The 20,944-nt window shown below is 39.7% G+C and overlaps 1 protein-coding gene across 3 annotated transcripts in view; it reads left to right on the top strand.

Annotated features, from left to right (window-relative positions):
• Positions 1 to 20,944, top strand: part of LOC149786613 (large ribosomal subunit protein bL21m-like) — an 82,537-nt gene that overhangs the window by 45,653 nt on the left and 15,940 nt on the right. Inside the window, exon 1 of one of the 3 annotated variants that reach the window (XM_089977125.1) lies at positions 20,269 to 20,387. The exons of 1 other annotated variant lie outside the window; for it this stretch is intronic. In XM_089977125.1, coding sequence (XP_089833251.1) covers positions 20,339 to 20,387 — 49 coding nt within the window. In that variant the 5' untranslated portion in view covers positions 20,269 to 20,338. Of the gene's footprint in view, positions 1 to 20,268; positions 20,388 to 20,524; positions 20,627 to 20,944 lie in introns of those variants that run through there. One more of the 3 variants, XM_089977127.1, reaches the window with a different exon arrangement.

Here is a 20,944-nt window from a genome sequence, read left to right as displayed (position 1 = left end):
TAACGATACCCGGCGAGATATGCCGCCCTTGCCCGGCAGGATCATTATTGTGTTTGAGAATCGATTCTGATTGTATTTTTTTAGTCCACGCGGCATGTAATTTCGGAAATAAATCATCGATGGTATCAGTGACGGATTTTCTCATTTCATCAACATCATAATCGGGAAATTTGAAATTTGATAGCGCTTCTTCGGTTAATCCAAATACTCTCATGAATTTTTGTTTTTCTCCTGAATTTCTGATCAACTCGAATTTGCTAATAGGAAGAACATAATCGGCAATTGATATATCGTCGACTATCGCCTGAATGAACATACCGTGATAATATTCAACATCATTCGCGAGTTGATTTAAAATCTTCACACGTCCGATAATTTCGCTACATGAGCCTGATTTATTTAAGATACATTCATGAAAGGATTCTCGTAGTAAATTTAATTGTAATTTATGTTCTTGAATAAATTCGTCGAGGGTTCTTCTTATCAAGATACCGTCTACGGGGGTTATTATCCCGCTAATATTGGTAGCGTCGAAGATTTTCACACCGGGGGAAATTTTAGGAAGAGACAACCACGAGAGAATTCTTTCGTCCCTGAAAGTAAAAGCGAACATCACCAAGTTAAATTTGTGGCTATTCATGAGATTAATGGCATTGTGGATCAGAGGCTTGTGTTTGATATTTCCGTACCATCCTTCGTCGGTGATAAAATCTGATTTTTTTGGTTCCGGTTGCTCTGGAGGAGCTTCTTCGTGCCAACCTGGAATAATAAAATCAGATTTTTCTGGTTTTGCCAGAGGTGCGATTTCAGGCCAACCTAGAACTGTTCTAATCGATGATTGGTAAATATCGACAATATATGGCGATTTTACTTCGATTATCGACGACAACGTTGGTTCGTGTGTTAATATTTTTATTCCTGGCTTAGCATCGCCGGTTATATTTGATATCCTACTGGTAAATTCCTTATCTAGTTGCTCAATTTCGTAACTGCCTGTTGGTATGCCAACGACGATCCAATCGGGAGTTCCATCGGGACGGTTTTTATTGGCAAAAACAAGCGAATTATTCGATGATAATCTACCGAATGATTTCGATCTAACATTGGGCCAGATATTATAGACGCGTAACTGTGACAGCGCAATTTCCTTGACGCTAATTGGTACTGGGAAATCGATACTAAATTCTGGCCTGGTTGAGCTTGCCGATATCAGCGTCGTTATCAGCGGTGTCGTGTTTGTCACGATTTGGGCTAGTTCCGACATTATTGATATTCATTTGTTCAATCTCGGAGTAGATATTTACCATCACAGAAAATTCTAGATCGGATATAACGCCGTCGTTGAGACTCTCAGAAAGCCACGATGATAATTTCGAATACGCCTCGTTGACCTGGGATAGTTTACTCTTGTATAGGGACAATTTCTCATTCGTGCACGAGGATATTTTTTTGGCGATAATATTAAGAACACCAGCGATTGTTGTTGTCGACGAGATTATTATCGTTGCTGCGATCGGCGCGATTGTTGTTACCGCGGATAAGATTATTCCCGCACCGGCGATAATTGCGCTTACCGCGTACACAGCAACATCGATGGCAACTAATCTGCGCTGATATTTTTTTATTTTTGTTTGATATTCGTCGAGGAGCTTTTTTAGCGAATCCTGCCATGAACGCGCCTGATTGTATCGGTAATCCGATGCAGTCATTATATTATCTGTATTTCACCCAATTAAATTGATTGTGGAATTACCCCATCCCGATAAATATTCGAAAATTGCAAAATATATAGTTGGTTCTGTGGTGGTTCTGTCTGGCGGTTCTAATGTAAATATTTTCTTGATATCTTTCTCCATGGAAACAATAAAAAATCCAGGATAAAATTCATGAAATATATCAATTTTACTGTATATAGTTGTCACCTTGAATTTTATACGGGAGATAAAATATATTCGATATACGCCAGTAATTGGCGGAGTAAAAATATTAATATTTGCCTGGGGTGTCCATATGTGATCTCTTCTTTCTACCTCAAATGACACATGGCAGGGAAGATTTTTTGTTTCTACCTCCGCTGGTATCAAAATACGCGCTAATATTGGAAGATTCACCGTTGATATTTTTGTGTTAATATCGTTAATTTTTGTAGTTGCGTCAAGAAGTTTCGCATTTAAATCTCGAATTTCTCCGTCGTACAACGATATATCGATCTTTTGACGCGCCAAATCGCGTACCACGGTAATATCGGCGAGAATATTAGTAATATCCTCGTTGATTTTTTTAACTTTCTCGCTGAGATCGTCGTGTGATGTTTTATCGCTTTTATGACTCATTACGATATTTATCTCGGTGATACCGGCGAGAATATTAGTAATATCCTCGTTGATTTTTCTTACTCTCTCGTTGAGATCATCGTGCGATGCTTGATCGACTTTTTTCTTTGCTAGTTCGTTTGCGGTGGTGGAGATATTATCGACGGATGTTTTTATATCCTCGTCAATTTTTTTACTAAGTTTACCTAAGGTATCGTCGAGTTTTTTAAGGTCGTTATTTAGCCTGTTAAGTCTTTTTGTCATTCTGTCCTGAAGATCGTCGTGTAATGCTTTATCAGCCTTCAGAAGCAACGTTGCTGATAGCTCGTTGTCCTTTTTTTCCACATCCGCGATATTAGCCTTCAGGGGGAACTCCGCGATAATATCGGTGATATCAGCTATAGATTTCAACACCAATTCTGATTGACGAGTAAATTGATTGATATGATCGTTATATTCGTCTCGCTTGATTATATCGGTTATTTTGACGTTGCTTGTTTGTAATCTTCCTTCGCGGCTCTGAAAAATAGCAACTTCGCCAGGATCTACCTCTGACAGCGACAAAAGATTATTAATATCATCCCTAGTGGCGAATTTTGATAGATCGACGTCAGTCACTTCTGCTCCCTTCTTCCTGTAGAGAGATCTACCGTAAATGTCAACCATGATATTTATCTACGGCATATTCAAATACGATTCTATGATACGGACCGGATGATTTTGAAATTGCATCAAGGACATTAATTGATTCAGGACCGCATATCGGTGGATCCATTAACGTCTGCGTCGGAAGTGTCGAATACCAAATTGGAATATTTAACTTTGAAACGTAATTGATGAATTCTTTCGGTGGTGCTAATCCGTACGAGTCAAAATAAACGACTTTGCGAGGATTAATCGCGTAGGCGACCCAATGTGTGCCAGGGCCAGTATTTGAATCGAGATTTATTATTCCTGTTTCGGTGGAATTTGGTTTTTCTGGTAGTTGATCCCGCATAAATACGCCTCTGAAAAATTTTATTTTTTTTTTCTTTGCTTCGTTGAATAAATCTAAATTTGAATAGGGCGTGCTAATCTTAGGCCGGATCCGTACGGGGGTCGTCTTAGGTAAAGGCCGCTTCCCTTTTTTTTACCATATCGCCCTCCCATTACTTTGTGTACTAGTTTGTCGCCTACAGCTCCGGCCGCACCTAATCCTATCGCTTTTGCAATTGCCGGAAGAGCCCCGGATAATAATCCAGGAATAGCAGCTAGGAAAGGGAAAATTCCGCCCGTTTTGACCATGTCTCTGATGGCACCTATACTAAGATTCACATGAACACCGGAATTCGCTGATTTGGCTTTGGTGAAACGTTCACGTTGATTCTTAGTTAGCGACAGTTTGTTAGGCCCGCCCTGAATTTGATCGTTTTTCAGGGTTAATTTCACACCGCATCGCTTTGCTGTTGCTGTTTGGAGTTTTTTCATCTGACAGGGGGTCAGAGTTACGCTGACGTGTTCGTATGGCATATTAATAATCGTTTAATCTAAATTTAGAAATCTTCGATTTTATTACATTTTCTCGACAGGAGCGTCGATGACTCTCATTCTACCGCTGATTCCTTCCAAGATCATTGTTCTATCGCTGAGGATCACCGCGACTGCTTTATATAAATTATTTCCCGTGCGAATTATGGCTTTGAAATGGATATCAACGACGGATTGCTTTACCAGATCGAGATGCTCCAGGGAAAAGTAGTAGATAGGATAGCGAGTATTAAAATCCAGCTGCGATATTTGCAATGCGGTATCGATATTTTGATCGCGACCCATAAAACTTAACAAGCGATGATACGCGCGGGCTGTAGAATAATTTTCAAAATTAATTGATATTTCCTCGGATGGTTCTTGTTGGCCATTTACTCTTAGAGACACATTTGTTGCGTGGATACTATCAAATATCATGTGGCTGTACATTTGATGATACCTTCTTGTGTGCAAAAAAGCGATAAAAATATGCCTGGGTGCAGAGGTACCTTGCTGCGATGCAATCCGCCATGTAAAATCACCATCAATATCGGTATTTATGGAATCTGTTGTTGTTGTCAGCCATGACATGACAGATTTACCGCCTTGGTTCATGAACGATAATAATTTTTCTTCCTCGATTATTGATGGAGTTATCGCTGGCATCCACAAAGTAAATTTGAGTAATTTTACCTGGCCGCCATTATTCGCGGCATCATTGGCATGTGGCAAATTAGTAGCGGGATCAATAGTAACTTCTCGCCAGATAGCATCATCGCTATTTCCTTTTCTGACAAATGTTACGGTATGTTTCGCTCCGTAAATAATTTTCCTGAAATGCCTACAAAATCCGAATATATGGGATAACGGAATAGCACAAGAGAATCTTCTGCGACCTCCTTCTAACATAAATCTTCGCGTAGCAAATCCGAGATTATAATCAGGATTAGTATTAATAATCATATCTTCGATGTCAGCAGGAGCAGCGGGGGCGGCACGATCAACCGGTCTTCTGACGATAAACGGCCTATTATCGGGATGATCAGAATTATCTTTGGCGAACATCATACTAGGGCCAGCTGATCTAGTAAAATCATCCGAGTATCTAGCTAGGCCTATTATCGTCGTTGCTAAGTCAACATCATTAGTAATTGACTCAATCTCTCTTCCGTCGATCATGTAAGTGGCGTTTTTGAATAATGCCATAATGCCGTTGTTAACAAATCCAACTCTAAAATTTGCTCCATAAGCGGTATTATCCGTTTTAATAACTTCCCCGACAACTTCGATATATGCCTCAGATGGAAGAAAATATCTTGTTGTATCGTGAACTTGAATTTCCAAACGATTAGGTGTATTTGGTTCAACTGCATCGTATGAGAAATACTGAAAATCACGCACGGAGGTATCCTTACCTACAGGCTCGTCCATGTCGAATACTTCATTTGACACTTGTGCGAACATTTATTATTAAGAATTATCGTCTAAAACGAAGACCACTACCCGATATGAAACTTGTATTTGCAACTTCCTGTACTAGATGATTTATTTTTTTATTTGCTGCGTCGTTTATAATTTTACTAACATCAGCGGGCATTTCGCTGGTGCTAGGTAATTTGACGGGCTGCTTTTTTTTGCGCATTAAGTTTGATATTTTGCTTTTGACAGCATTGAAGCCTTTACTGGCCAAATTACCAATACCAGAAATGACGGTCTCGCGAATCTTTCCTATTGCTTTTGACGCGAATTGCTTAACTGTGGGTCCGATTTTAGGGATTACTCGCGTGACGAGGCTTCCAACAATATCGCCGAATCCATTGCCGTGAATATATTTGTATACGGGCAATCGAGAGTTAACTATGCGGACCTGTCTAGGTCTGCGCTGATGTTTGTGAACAATCATGTTATTTCAATTATGTTGTTTTAATCGATGAGTTCGTCAACGAGTTCTTTGTAAATGTAGGAATTAATGACACCGCCGCGAAATAATCGCTGACAAATATCTGAGGCCTCGTTGATTATTTCGCGAGAGTTATTTCCGGCTCGCTTTCCTCCGATTAATATTTCAGGGCGAGATACGTCGTTGACAACGCTGTCAGGGCAAATGGTATATCCGCTTCCTGTTTTTGGGCTTAGTGATTTTTTTCTTTCTACTTCTTTATATTCATCGATCTCCTTTTTAAAATTTGAATATCCGATATCGATTAAATTCATCGGTTTTCTTAAACTACCAAAATAAATTAACTGCGGCCATATTGCCGGTCCGATCGAATCATGAAACTCTTCTTTCACGAGTATATTTTTATTTTCTGGATTATAATTCGCAGCGATATATAATCTCGAAAAATCATCTTTGATGAACTCATCGACATTTTCTTTTATCAAATAACGATCGGCAGGTACAGTATAATCAATTTTTCCTCTTGAACGAGATGCAATTTCTTCCTCAGTTAATAATCGAACTTTCTCGTCCGCAGGTTTTTTGTAGTCGCTTGGTTGAACTATTGGTTCCTGAGGTTGACTTCTTACTTTTGGTCTGGCCCCTAATTCCTGTGGTTGAATATCTTCTTCCTGTGGTTGAATTTCTTCCTCCTGTGGTTGAATATCTTCTTTTAATTTTGCTTTTCTTTTCCGTGGAGATTTAGCCTTTTCTTCTTTCTCTTGTCGTCTTTTTTCTTTGGCTTGTTGCTTTTCTTCTTTCGTTTGTTGCTTTTCTTCTTTCGCTTGTTGCATATTATAATTATACGTTTCCTTTGCGGCTTCCAAAAATCTTCTGTAACGTGGATCCGTTTCTCTCGCCTGTGATTTTCCCGAGTAAACTTTATATAACATATTATACCAATTTTTACGGTTTGCGTATCTTTTTTTTCCTTCATCAGTCAGATATTCTCTTCGACTATCAAAATAATCTTCCGCAAATTGACCAAATTGATCTATATTACTATACAACGTCGAGAGCGGCTGTGATATTATTCCCCATCCCTCCTCGGTGAAATTTTCTCTTAAATCCTCGAGACGGAACGCTTTTTTTCCTACTCCAGGTTTTCCTCTTCCAGGTTTTCCTTTACTTATTTTAAAACCAATTGCAGGGGGTCCTCCTCCTGGTGGTCCCCCGTGGGCTTGTGCTAGTATTGCTAGTCGATCCGGTAATATTCGCGATTGTTCTTCAATTCCTCTCAACATGGGAAGCATTCCGCGTTTTCTGATATCCGGATCATCATCGTCACCAAAAAAGGCTTTTTCGGTTACTTCGGTAATTGGCTTTAATAATTTCGATGATAATTCGGTAAATCCCTGCTCCGCGTCTTCGCGTTCGCGTACATTTTTCTTGAATAATTCTTTCGTGGGAATAAGTTTCTTTAATGCCGCTAATTGTTCTCGCGCTAATCTAGCGGAATGAGGCTCTCCAACTGTGCTAGTTTTCGAACTCATATTATTTTCAAGTATATTATTTTAATGCGACGTAAAATTGGCCAAAGCAGCCCCACGTTGCAAAAACTTATTCCCGACATTTATTTTTCCTGTCTCGGATGCTATTATTTACTAACACACCGGCGCGACCACCCGATGCACTTGGTCTGAAATGCATGAAAATTAGCTCTCGTAGAAGGCGTTATTTTTGATTTCTGAGGCTTCTACGGAGAAAGTTCTCGTAGGAAGCTTTATTTTGGCTGTTCGCACTGGTCTGTTCAACTTCCCTGCTGCTCTTTACAGGTAACAGCAGACGGTTTTCTGCACAAGTAAGTAAATAACTTCCCTTGTTTTCCCCTTGACGCTATCAAGGTGACAGCGCAAGAATGACAAAGTACTTGATGAAATCAAGAATAAACGTGTATTCATCTTTTTTTTCACAGACAATATCTTTATTTTATTACACTTGTTCGGGTTTATGGCTCATCTGTGGTTTCCACATGATCATATTTAAGAATGTACGTTTTAAACAAATCATGCTGAGCTATTTCTTAACTTTCAAGTATCAGTCAGTTTATATACAATATCGTCCTAATACTGTATTGGGGTTTCGAAACCCAACGAAGTTGCACACGTACTCTGTTATCGCCCCGTTTCGGGGTAACCTTTTACCCGGAAACAGGGTTGATTTCAGGGGGTAGTGTGCAACTTGTTGGATGTAGAATTATAACCCCGCATTGTGTTTGTACCGTCCTAGGATAAGTTATGTGTTTGTGCCGTCTTAGGATAAGTTATATGTTTGTACCGTCCTAAGATAAGTTATAAATACAATTGTAAAATACAACTGCTGTAAATAGCTTCTACTGCTGTAAATACAACTGCTGCTGTAAATAGCTTCTACTGTAAATACTATATGTTTGTGCCGTCCCTAGGATAAGTTAGAATTAAGTTATGTGTTATGTGTTATCCCCATATGAGCCTTGCTAGCATATCAAATGGTAAGCTAGGAGGTTCACAAATGGGGAATGTCTCGTCGTTTCGCAAACACACCCTCTGGGCTTTCTAGACTGTTATTTGGCAGTTTAGGAGCTCATCGGGGGTAGTGTTTCCGCCCCCTCCTGAGTTTGGTAGGATGTCATAAGACACGCTAGAGACTCAGCGAGATGTGATGTTTTTTTATTTTAAAGATTTAAAAATATATATAAATATGAATCAAGAAAATACCAATAATGTGATTGATGCTATTAAAAAATTAGAAAAACAAGGATTTAATATATTACTAAATGTTGAAACTATTCTGTCAGATTTTGAATCATTATACGAAGCTAAATGCGCAGGGCGTTATATTCTTCCTGCTCAATATCGATTCATAAAGATGATCCAAAATAATTTGTATACATCGCTGGCCAGCGTAGCGGAGACACAAATAAATGAATTTGTTCCACTGTCTCGTGCAGTCGAAAAGATCAGGCTGGCACTGGCAGCCGAGTATGAAACTAAAAAAATAATTAACAATCGGGTCCGGAAATTAAAGCATTGTATGTCCGCTGAAAATCCAGAGAATTTAGAAAGCAGTGATAGCTTTGTCACCGATGACGAAGTCATTCACGAAGTCAACGGGAAGTAAATACCTCACCTTGATTGCATTTTACCTGGAAGTGAAATCGGGTACCTAGAAGTGAAATCGAAAGTAAAAAAAAAGTAATATTTTTTTTTTACTGTGTAAATTATGCAACTGTCCGATTTCGTTGGTTTTCATAGCAAAACCTCTATCAAATCGAGGAAAATGGACAATTTCGCTGGTTTTTACTAGCAAATACCGTTATGAATCCACGACGCTGGTCTGTTTTGTTAAGTTTTACTAGCAAATACCGCTATGAAACCAGTGAAATGGACGATTTCGTTGATTTTCATAGCAAAATACCGTTATGAAATCGGGAAAATGGTCAGTGAAAAATCTTCGATTTTCAAAAATATATATAAAGTAAAATATTTTTAAAGAATTTTCACTGAAGTATCTTATCGAGATGATCCCGTGAAATGCACGAGTGAGCAACATTGAGGATTTGGTCTGCATCACAAGTAATCATCGTGATATTGTTTTCGCGGAGTTGCTTCAGCTGAAAATCTGTCAGTAAAAAGTCATCATTGCCGTGTTTATCGATGATTATTTTAACAACGCCCGGGGAATGATTTCCGGTAAATATTTTTCGGGTGAATTCTTCAAGCGCGCGCTTGTCAACGATGGAACATTTCACGTGTTGATACATTTGCTATGTTATTCGCGTTCATTTAATATAATTTATTGTGACAGTGCTGTCATTGATGATGATGCCGTTGGAAACGCTAGCGTTTCCCACAGTGCTATCATCGTCATCGTTGTCACTGTCAATAAAATCACTGTCAGAGACATCTTCATCTTCATCACTGACAACAAAATCACTGTCAGAGACATCCTCGTCATCATCATACTTCTGGTAATTCGAAGATTTTTTGGACATTATTATGATATGATATTATTAATTGAAAGTCCTTGAAAAATACTTTGTATTTTTACGATGGAAATCGTTTCACGATGAAAGTCTTAAGATGGAAATCGTTTCACGATGAAAGTCCTTAGGACGAAAATCCTTTAGGATTTTACCAACAGATTAATACTAACAGTCTCCCCACGCAGGTCCAAAAGTCTACCCTGCTGGTCAGTGACTTTAAAATTTATCCTTGTCAGCGTCGGATTATGACACCGCAACGATACCGGATTGATTGGCTCCTGCACAATAAAAAATCTAGGCGGTTGTGTAGGAGTAAACGAATACAGTATAAACCCTTGCTGGGCTTGATTTGATATTGTTGTGTCTATGTTGTAACTGCCATCGATGACATCACATACAAGATTGACCGCGTCGACATCAGTGATTGCTACGATGCCCGGAGAAATATTCCGGCCATCGCTCGCTGTGGAATTATCATGTGCCAAGATAACGGGTTCTGGTAGTATTCGTTTGTATTGTGCAAGTATGTCATCGAAGTATTCATCGACGATATCAGTGACGAATTTTCGTAGGATGCCTGGGGAAATATATCCTGGTAATTTAAAATTCGGTAGTTCAGCTTCCGCCAGCGAGTACTTGCTCAGAAATTTTTGTTTATCGGGGGATGTGCTGGTGATTACCGCCTGAACCACGTGCTTGTTGATATACTCCATATCTGCGGCAAGTTGATTTAATATCTCAATTTGTTTAATAATTTCTTCGCGTGAACTTGTCATCGCGGTGCTCACCGTGGATATATGTTCTTGGAAGTGTTGCCGTAGATACCCTCGGTGCGTTCCATGCGCGTCACTGATACCCTTCAGGTACTCAACGATGTCGTTCAGATTCATAACAACTCCAACACGCACCCATCCATCTTCGGGTTCAGGAGTAAAATTAAACACAATATCGACACCGCGCGCGACAGGAAAAATCTTACCCTGTAAATTATCCTTGCGGATCTCATCAAGACGTTCTCGGTGTAGCGGTGTAATTGTGTGATATGACTGCGCGTCAGTCATGTAATCAGACTTTTCTGGTGCAGGTGGTATCGGTGGTGTCAGTGGTGGATTTCGAGGCCACCCTAGCACGGTTCTGATTGAACTGTTATAGATATCAACGGCGTAACCCGGCATTGAGATTTCGATGATCGTGGACAGCGTTGGCTCGTGTGCAGTGATTGATATTTTTGCTTCCTTTCCGGTGATACGTTTTATTTGACGCTGTATTTCTTTGTTGATTTCTTCGATCTGGTAACTCCCAGTGGGTAACGCAATGACGTTCCAATCTGGGCTTCCATCAGCGTTATTCTGATATGAAAATACAAATGAGTTATTCGGCGATTGTCCGTGTCGACCTGATATTGGACCAACTGTGATATACTCGTAATTGTGCCAATGCGATTTCGGTAACTGGAATTGCAGTTGGAAAATTAATGCTGAACTCTGGTTGCGTCGAGGACACTGATATCATTGTGGTCCTTGTCGGAGTTGTATTCGCGGATATGTCGAGCAACGCTTGGCGCTGAATTATTTCCATCGTTATTGTTATTGTTGGTTTTCAAATGAAAACCGTTTGCGGTTTCTACCCCGCGCTGATAGTCGTTATATATACCGTACATCAGCGTGAATTCAGAATCTGATATGTTGTTGTCGTCTACACTGGATGATATCAACGAGGACAATTTCGAGTAGGCGCTGTTGGCCGCGTTGGCTAGTTGCTGATACTCGTGTAATTTTGTTATCGCACACGAGGATATTTTTTTTGCGATGATGTTGGCGACTCCCGCAATTGTCGTTGAGGCCGAAATCGCGATGGAGATAGCGATTGCAGCAGTTACTGGTGTCAGCGCAGACAATAGCACACCAGTGGATGCAACTACCGCGGATACCGAGTACACTGTTATGTCCAGCACGGTCACACGGCGTTTTTATTTTTTTATTTTTGTTGCGCATCTGTCAATGGTGTTTTTCAACGTTGATTGCCATTCGCGTACCTGATCATATCGATATTGTTGAGCATCTGGAAATGTTTCGGATTTCAACGTTGTCGTTGACATTATTTAAAATCGCTGGCGATTTTCAATTACGCGGTAACCAATTGAGGTGTTTCTGCGACGAATTCCAAACACCACCAGTAGGATGTTGCGGTTAATTTCTTGTCTGCGGCTTCAAGTATAAATATTTCTTCGGTTCCGCTGTTTAGTATTATAGTTACAACCCCGGAATACTTATCGGTGGAATGTCTCCAAGGATATGTTGTGAAGATTTCAAATTTAGCGGCTGAAAACACAGACAACCTGTACACGCCAGTGACCGTTGCTGTGTATTTGATAGTATTATTTTGTCGGGACCATGTTGCGAATCCCGATGATACCGTGAATACGATGTTGGTGATATGCCCGGGAGTAACTGTAACGGGGACTTTAATCAAACTGGTTTTGTTAACGATCTCAGGAATTCCCGATACGATATCCTGCTGTGTTTGTTTGATCGTGTCAATGTCGGTTTTGATATCAACGAGTTTCACGTCGACGACTGGAGGAACCCCAAAGAACTTATCCACCAGTTTTTTGATAGTTTCTTCGAAATCTTGCAAACGCGCCCACGTGAACATCATACTCTGCCTGCAACGTAGTTAGTTTACCGTCGACGGTGTCTACGTATTGTTTGTTTGCGGCATCTTCGGGACCTTCCGGATTTTTTAGAACGGTTATTTTGTTGCCGTTCATGCTGAGTTCGCCTGTCATTATGTCGCCGGATTTTGCTACACGCGTCGCTGCGACTCTTCGTGCATCATCTCGCAGCATCGCAATTGATATCGACGAATCTCTGATTCTGCCGCTGTCAGTGAATACAACGATGTTGTCCGTGACAGCTCCAATAACCCTGCGAATTATGTCATTCCACTTAATGTCACTGGTTCTTAGTTTGCCGTGCCTGTCCTGAAAAATAACAACCTCATCTGGGTCTATCCCGGTTAGATTTAAAAGATCATCAATTTCATCTTTGGTCGCATACTTCGATAAATCGATATCTTTTTTTTCTTCCTTGGTTCTGCTTGATCTTCCGTAAATATCAACCATTATCTGTTATGGGGGTGTTTAAATTTGGAAATCATTGATGATTTTTCAACGTGCATTCATGCACGACTTTATGAGGAGGAATCGCTGGATGTTTTGTTATCGCGTCAAGAACATTCAAAACCTCTTGACCACATATCGGAGGATCGGTTAGTGTTTGTGTTGGTAACGTTGACTGCCAAACTGGAATTGGAAATCCTTGGACGTACCTGAGAAATTCAACTGGCGGTGCTAGCCCGTACGAATCGAAATAGATAATTCCACGCGGATCGATCGCGTAAGCAACCCAATGAGTCCCAGGGCCTTCCTTGTTGTCAAGATTAATAATTCCTGTTTCTGGATTATTCGGTCGTGCTGGTAATTCATCTCGCATAAATACACCTTTGAAGGATTTTATACGTAATTGTTTAGCAGCATTAAGTAAATCAAAATTACTCGCTGGAAGCTTCAACAGCAGAGACTGCGTCGTTGGAAGTGTTTTCAAAACCTTTTTGGGTACCATGACACCGGAGTTCCCGGTAGTCTTAGACCCGCTCCGTATTGTTCCACTGGAAGTTTTAAACGATTGGGCTGAGGCATAGTTGTCTTTTGGGGGCGTCTTGTTGGTTTTTGTGTTCTTGTTTGTCTTTTTTTTAGACTTTCCTTGTGTAAAATTCCTTTTCCGGTTACTTTCTTTAGTGCCATTCCAGCAGCGGTTCCAACTGCTTCTAACGCAGCTGCCTTTGCCGCGGCGGCTGCTGCTGGTGCTAACGCGGCGGCAATTATTGGAAGAAATGGAAGTATTCCACCGGTCTTTTTGACCATATCTTTGACCGCGGCCGGAGAGAGATCAAGTCGAACTCCAGTCGTGCCCTGCTTCGCGCTATTGAAATGTTTTAGCTGAGTTTTAGTCAGCGACAGTTTGTTTGGGCCGCCCGCTAGCTGATCGTGTTTTAACGTTATTGATGTCCCACATGTGCTCGCGTTTTTCGATTGTAATTTCTTCACCTGACCAGGAGTCAGTGACACATTAACGTAACTATATGACATTTTATTTAATACGATATTGATCTAATTGTTTACAAGTTGCTGCTAGCAATGTTACATATTTTCCACTGGAGCATCGATGACTCTCATTCGGCCGCCAACACCTTCAAGTAGCATTGCTTTATCGGAGAGTATGACAGCGATCGCTCTAAAACCACCAGCGGGAATATCACCAACTTTAGCCTTGAAGTGTATATCAACGACCGATTGTTTGGTTAGATCAAGATGTTCCAGCGAAAAGTAATAAATCGGATACAACGTTGTGAAATCCAACTGTGATATCTGCAAGCCGGTATCAATATTTTGATCGCGTCCCATAAATGTCATCAGACGATGATACGCACGCGCAACCTGATTATTTACAAAATCTATCGTTATATCCTCGGATGGTTCTTGATGCCCGTTTATTCGCAGCGAAACTTCAGAGACATCAAGTTTGTCAAATATCATGTGCGAACGTATTTGACTACTTACTCTTGCGTTAGCCTGGAGCGCTACGAAAATATGTCGTGGTGCTGATACTCCCTGCTGTGATGCTATGTGCCACGTGAATTGGCCAGTGGCACTCTGAATGGAATCTGTAGATGTTGTCAGCCACGATATCAATGATTTACCACCTGTGTCCATGAAAGAGAGTAACCGTTGCTCTTCAGTGATTGATGGGGACATTACTGGCATCCACAAAGCAAGCTTGGTTAATATTACTTTACCAGAATTAACAGCAGGATCATCACCTTCTCGCCAGATAGCGTCGTTGTCGTCACCTTTTCTAACAAGTACAACTGTATGCTTGGCTCCAAAAATAACCTTTCTGACATTTCTGCAGAACCCAAAGATGTGAGACAGCGGAATTGCACACGAAAATTGTCTACGATCACCTGATAACATCGATTTACGTGTAGCAAAACCAAGATTATACTCGGGATTTGGCGCCGAGACAGCTGTGACATTTGCTGGTTTGTTTGGAGTATCTGGCAATTTATCGTTAGTTGCTGCAAAAGAGTTAGCTAACATTGAATATCTAATAACAGGTCTTCCATTCGGATGATCAGTATTATCCTTAGCGAACATCATAGTCGGACCAGCCGATCTAGTGTAATCATCTGAGTATCGTGCTAATCCCACGATTGTTGTAGCAACGTCAACGTTATCCTGAATCGTTTCAATTTCCCTTCCGTCGATGCTATATGAAGCACTTCTGAATAGTGCCATGATGCCGTTGTTGACAAGACCAACCTGGAAAATAGCTTCATATGGTGTATCAAGAGCGACATTTGTTACAACTTCACCCGCGACTTCAAGGAATGCTTCAGCGGGTAGGAAATATCTGCTTGTATCATGTACTTGTAACTCAATTCGTCCGCGCTGATTGGGCGATCTTGCTTCGTAGGAATAATACTGATAATCGCGCACAGACTCATCTTTAAGCGTTGGTGCATCCATGTCGAACGCTGGATCTGATACTCGTTTGAACATTTTATATAAATTATCGACGTCTAAAACGAAGACCACTTCCTGATATCAGGCTCGTATTTATTTGTTCGGGTTGTTGAGTCACAAGAGATACGAGTTTTTGATTTGCGGCCTCATTTATTACTTTGCTGACATCCGCGGGCATAAGTTCAGTGCTCGGCAATTTTACTGGTGGTGGTTTAACCGCCTTTGGTTTACGTGCTAACCGTAACAGTCTGTCCTTGATTGACGTGAATGCTTTACCCGCAAGATTAACAATTGCTCCAGGGGCTTTATCCTTGACAACATCAATCGCTTTCATCGACAGTTGTTTCGCAATCGGTAACACCTTAGGGGTTATCCTTGAAAACAAACCCGCAACAACATCACCGAGACCATCTCCGTAGGTTGCTCTGTAGACCGGTAATCGTGAATTCACTACTCTGACTGGACTAGGTCGAGTATCGTGTATGATCATTTTATTTAATTGTTGTTTTCTCTAACTAGTCGCTGTAATAACCATCTGCGAGTTCATTAACAAGTTCACGGTAGATGCCGATATCCATGATACCACGCTGAAATAGTCGTTGACAGATATCAGCCGCTTCATTAATTATTTCTGGTGAGTTATTTCCGGCACGTTTTCCTCCGATGAGAACTTCTAGCCGTGATACATCATCGACGATATTATTAGGACAAGCAATAAAACCGCTTCCTGTTTTTAGACCATCTCCGTTTTTTTCGGATCCTTCAGGAGATATCATCCCTAGATCTTCAAGTACATCCCCACTTTCTTCCGGAACCTCTTCTATTTCTAAAGCAGAGAAAGATGGAACTAGTTTCTTTTTTTTAGGTCTTCCACGTTTTTGTTTAGGTTCCCGTTGTTGTTCAGGTGGCGGTTGATGTTTCTGTCTTGGAGTTTGCTTTTGCTCTTGTGATCGCTGTTCTTCTTCCTGTTCTATGATTAATGGCGCTGTAATTGCTGATTTTTTAGCACCTTTTTTATGCCGTTTATCCTGTCTCGTTTGGATATCAAATCGATCCGATCCTGACATATACTCTCGATAAAATTGCTCACTTGTATCTAACCGTTCGATGCCCCTTTTTATTTTATACACTCCATCAAGAAATTGTTGTTTTTTCACCTGTTGTTCGGCATTTTTTAGAAGTTTTTCTCTTGAGTGATAAGCACGAGTAACCTCAGTACCAAAAGCGATTGTATCCTGTCTGGTATTAATTGGAAATTTTTTTATTTTATCCACAAAATCTTCAATAAAGTCTGTTTTATAATTAAATCCCTTAATTGGTTTAGGTTGAGCTTGTTTAAGTTCTTCTATCGCCTGAAGCAAACTTTTCTGTGATTGTTCAGGACCAGCAGGATCAGGCTTTCCTACGATAGCCGTTGTAACCGCTTTGGTAGCTACTGTTACAGGTTTGAATAATTCCTCCGCGGCCTCTGCGAAACCTTCCTTTACTTGCTGTCTTACTTGTAATTTTTCTCTGACACTATCTCTGACAGGAATACATTTTTTTATTGCTTCTAGTCGTTCTCGAGCTAGTCTAACGGAATGTGCTTCTCCGATGTTGGCCATTATTGTTAACTTAAATTTTTAATTCACAACAGAAATCCTAAAATGATTAGCAGCAGAGAGACTACGCCACCAACGTCGCCGTCGACGTCACCCCCCGCGAAGAAACTTTTTTTATAGCGAGTTATCGCTGTCGAAATAATCCCCTTCTAGCCAGAAAAGAGGATTTAGTCATCATAGTTTCTGGCTAGAAGGGTTTATTTTGTGAAATAAGAACTTCTATCAGAAGAGTTTTTGATAGATGGTCCTGTTGGACGAAAAAGTTGGTGGGCCCAGTCTCTATGCTGCTACATTACATTGACAGGTAATGAAATGTAATTTTTTTTTTTTTTTACAAAAGACAACTAAATTAAATCACATATAAATTCAATAAAATATACATGACACTTCCTTCATAAAAAAGAAAGATTTATATGATAAAGCTTTTTATTATCATGTATTAATTATGCATGAGGTTAAAAAGAACTCTATTAAATTACATAAAGTGTACATGAAATAATACATTGTTATCAACGGGAAAGTGCATCTGCTATGACATTATCTTTTCACTTGATGTACCTGATGGCAATATCATATTCCAGTAGCAACAAACTCGACCTTGGATTTTTATTTTTCATCTTGCATATGAAAGTAAAAGGGTTGTGGTCACTAAGCACAATAATCGACATGTAGGTTGCAAGATTTGTATAGGCATGTATATCTCGATTCAATGTCTTTCAAGTTTGCTTGGCCGGCTAGTAAGTGACAACCCCATGCCGACACCAAATGGCGAATTCCAACTTTTCGATAGGGGGATGGATTCTGACCCTACACCCCAAAATAAATGTCCAAATATCAAAAAGGGGTGACAAGGGTCAGAGGAAACTTGGACTACCTGCATATATAAAATACATATGGAAGAATCAAAGTGTCCGTTCCAAGTTCTGATTAATCCAATTTCTTCATGTTTTGTAAGTTTTCCTTCTTTCGAAGTACTAGACTTTATTTTAGAGTCCTATATACGTTAAATCAGTGGGCATAATGCAAAGTCCATAGGTTTTCATTTCGTTATCATCATGATATTTTAAGTTTGTGTTTTACGGGTTTTAGAGTTCCTTTATGTTGTAAATCCATGTGTTTGAATCAAAGTCCATTTCCGTTTCCAGTCCGTTGCCATTAGGATATCGTTGTATGCGTTTTGGTTTTCCTTCTTTCGAAGTTATTTTAAGTTTCCTGCATATATAAAATCCATGAGGAATAATCAAAGTCCGTGTCCGTTCCAAGTTGTAATTTTGATTCCATCTCTTGTATACCCATACTGTCCCGCTAAGCTATAACGTCAGGTTCCCATTTTTGACCTTTGAATTGAACTCTGGCTGATTTTCCTTCCTTAAGTGAATTTAGTGGTTTTGCACTTTTATTATAAAAATTCTTTGTTTTCTTCTTGTGAAGTGTAATTTTCTTTTTGACCTCAGTGGTGATGGGTGTTTTGGGAATTATTGTTTCGCGGATTGTTTAGAGAATTGATCAGAGTTGTCTTCCAATCAACAATTGTGCTGGCCAGAACCCGGTATCAAGAGCAGTGGCTCGATACTCTAATATGCATATAAGCAGTTCTCTGCCATCGGCTTTTGCCTTTGAGAGAATTCTTTTTGCGTTCTGAACGGTTTTCTGAAATTGGACTGATTTCTCTTTGGGTAGATTTTGGAAGTTTGGAAGGGGGTGCCGAAATTTCAGCGTGCCCATTTTATTTCCCCCCGTTCTGATAATTACTCCGGTAGTATGAAAGGATATAATTTTGCTCTTTTTGATGATCCCTTTGGGGTCACTGACATACGTACGAGAACTTGCCACCATAACTGGCTTACTCACGTGCTGGGTGTGTTTATCATCCCCAAAGACAAGATTAACAATGCTAAAAACGTGTCGATCGCGTGGAATATAACTGTCATGCGAATAGAGGCGATGACGGGTGTCTGTGAGCCCAAAAGATAACAAAAATGGCAAAACCGGCAGTTTCATACTACTAGGGCAACTACTTAATATTCTGTATTAATTATATTAATAATCAGAAATCTACGATTCAACAAGCGAAATTTTGCCCGAACTACTCTGCTCTTGGGTCAAACCAATTCATTCATCTTACACAACACTCTATATAAGTATGCTTTTAATCCATGGTCGACATGGTTATCAAACTAAAATGGCCTTTCTTAACTTTGTGTCAGACTGATGAAGAAATATCCGCCTATTCGTGTTTCGTTAACCCTATAATATATTACATCTTGTCCCTCTATATATTTAAACATGGCGGCTTGATGTTAATTTTTGTCGGTCGATACAATTTTATTACCTTTTTCCACTTAAGTTGCCCCCATGTCGCTCGATCGCCCTTATGTTACAGGAGATAGGGGATGGGATGTCAATGTCGTCTACAATTAGCGTTCATCTCATAACAAATTACACTTTCCCTCAGGTAAAGAAGGAGTCCCATATTTCATGAAGATACTCTCCTTTCTTATTTTCTTCTTCTTTTAATTCTCGTGTTCATAAAAACAACCGTATAATCTCGGCTACTGTGTTCCCAAACGTTTGCATTCGTTCCAGTTGCTTTCTGAAGAAAAATAAATGTTTCCGAATCGATTTTAATGCATTTTTTAAAAGCATTTTATTGTCACAACAACTTTAAATCTCGTATCTCCTGAATTACGAATGTTTGATAATGCAGAATTATGAATGTTTGATAACACTGTTTTCTCGGTGCTTGTCTTTAAACATACAGTAACCCGAAGTATATTTTGAGGTATTTAATTTGAACTGGAAGCTTCTTTTTTTTTTGCACCATTACTGTGGCTTATGTATGATACTTTCTTCATTTTTCGTGCTATTGTAATCATTTATATATGCTTGTACATTATCGTCCTTGGGTGATTCTTGTTTTCTATTATTTCCGTGAATTTGTCTTTATGTTCAGTCCTTAAAAAAATACGTATAAATAATCAGCCATTGTTAACTTTCGCATTTCTCTGGTCTGTACCTTGTGATTTAATAATAACATTTACTCTCAGTCTTATATTATTATTATTATTATTATTATTATTATGTGCACTGTACGATGATATTACTTGACGAATATATTTCTGGCTGGATTGTTTTCCATACTTTGTACGTCTTTAACAAAATGAAAAACAACAACCGTAACAGCACCAGCGTCAATAAAACTATGCTACTACTACAACTACTACTACTAATAATAATAATAATAACAAAGAAATACTTAAACTCTATTACTTTGCATACCAAGCCCAATTACCGTGCCGTTTATGTATCTGAAAACATTTGCAGAAGCACAGTCTTACTCTTGTACGCGATGTAGTCTGGTTTTCATTCATATTTCAGGAACGATATTTTTGTAGCGACAGCCAGGGATTAATACTAAATCAGACGGACATGAGTATTCTTGCAAGGAGTACATTTCGAGCCGGCGAGGCTGTAAATGGTGCTTATCTCCATTAAATGATATCGTACTTTCTTATGTTATAATTAACAAAACTTTCGTCTTAGATGTAGTAGTTTATTTGGATTTCATCTTGCTTTGATGTTATGAGACTATATTATGCATAGCATTCCATTCTCCCTGTTTTCGACACTGACATTGGTTTTGAAGATGTTATAGTTGCTTTCTTTTCCAAAGTATTTCCATGGGTATCCTGGACGGCTTTCACGTTTTTAAAACATGTAATTGCAAAAGTAGCAGTTTACGGACGGCGGAAGGGTAGTAAATGGGGAGACCTCTTTCAATCTTTGCATTAACAGAAAACGGGCAAAAGGCGACAGGCCCGCTATACAGCACAGGTGCTCGACGCGAGCTTGATGTTAAAAAGCAAAAACAAATCATCTAAAGAAAAAAGGATACAGAGTGACAAAAATACCTTAGATTACCCCCATGACCCGTTCTGACATAGGACTCTCTCTTTCATAATATATAAGAGAGAAGGTACGGAAATTCCAAATACTTCGTTCCACCCATGACCTACATGTAAGACATAGCACATT

Source organism: Sinohyriopsis cumingii, chromosome 12 (assembly GCF_028554795.1).
Source record: "Sinohyriopsis cumingii isolate HCF-2022 chromosome 12, ASM2855479v2, whole genome shotgun sequence".
NCBI lineage: Eukaryota > Metazoa > Mollusca > Bivalvia > Unionida > Unionidae > Sinohyriopsis > Sinohyriopsis cumingii.
Note: the sequence above shows the minus strand (reverse complement) of the source record. Positions and strands in the feature narration are given on the sequence as shown.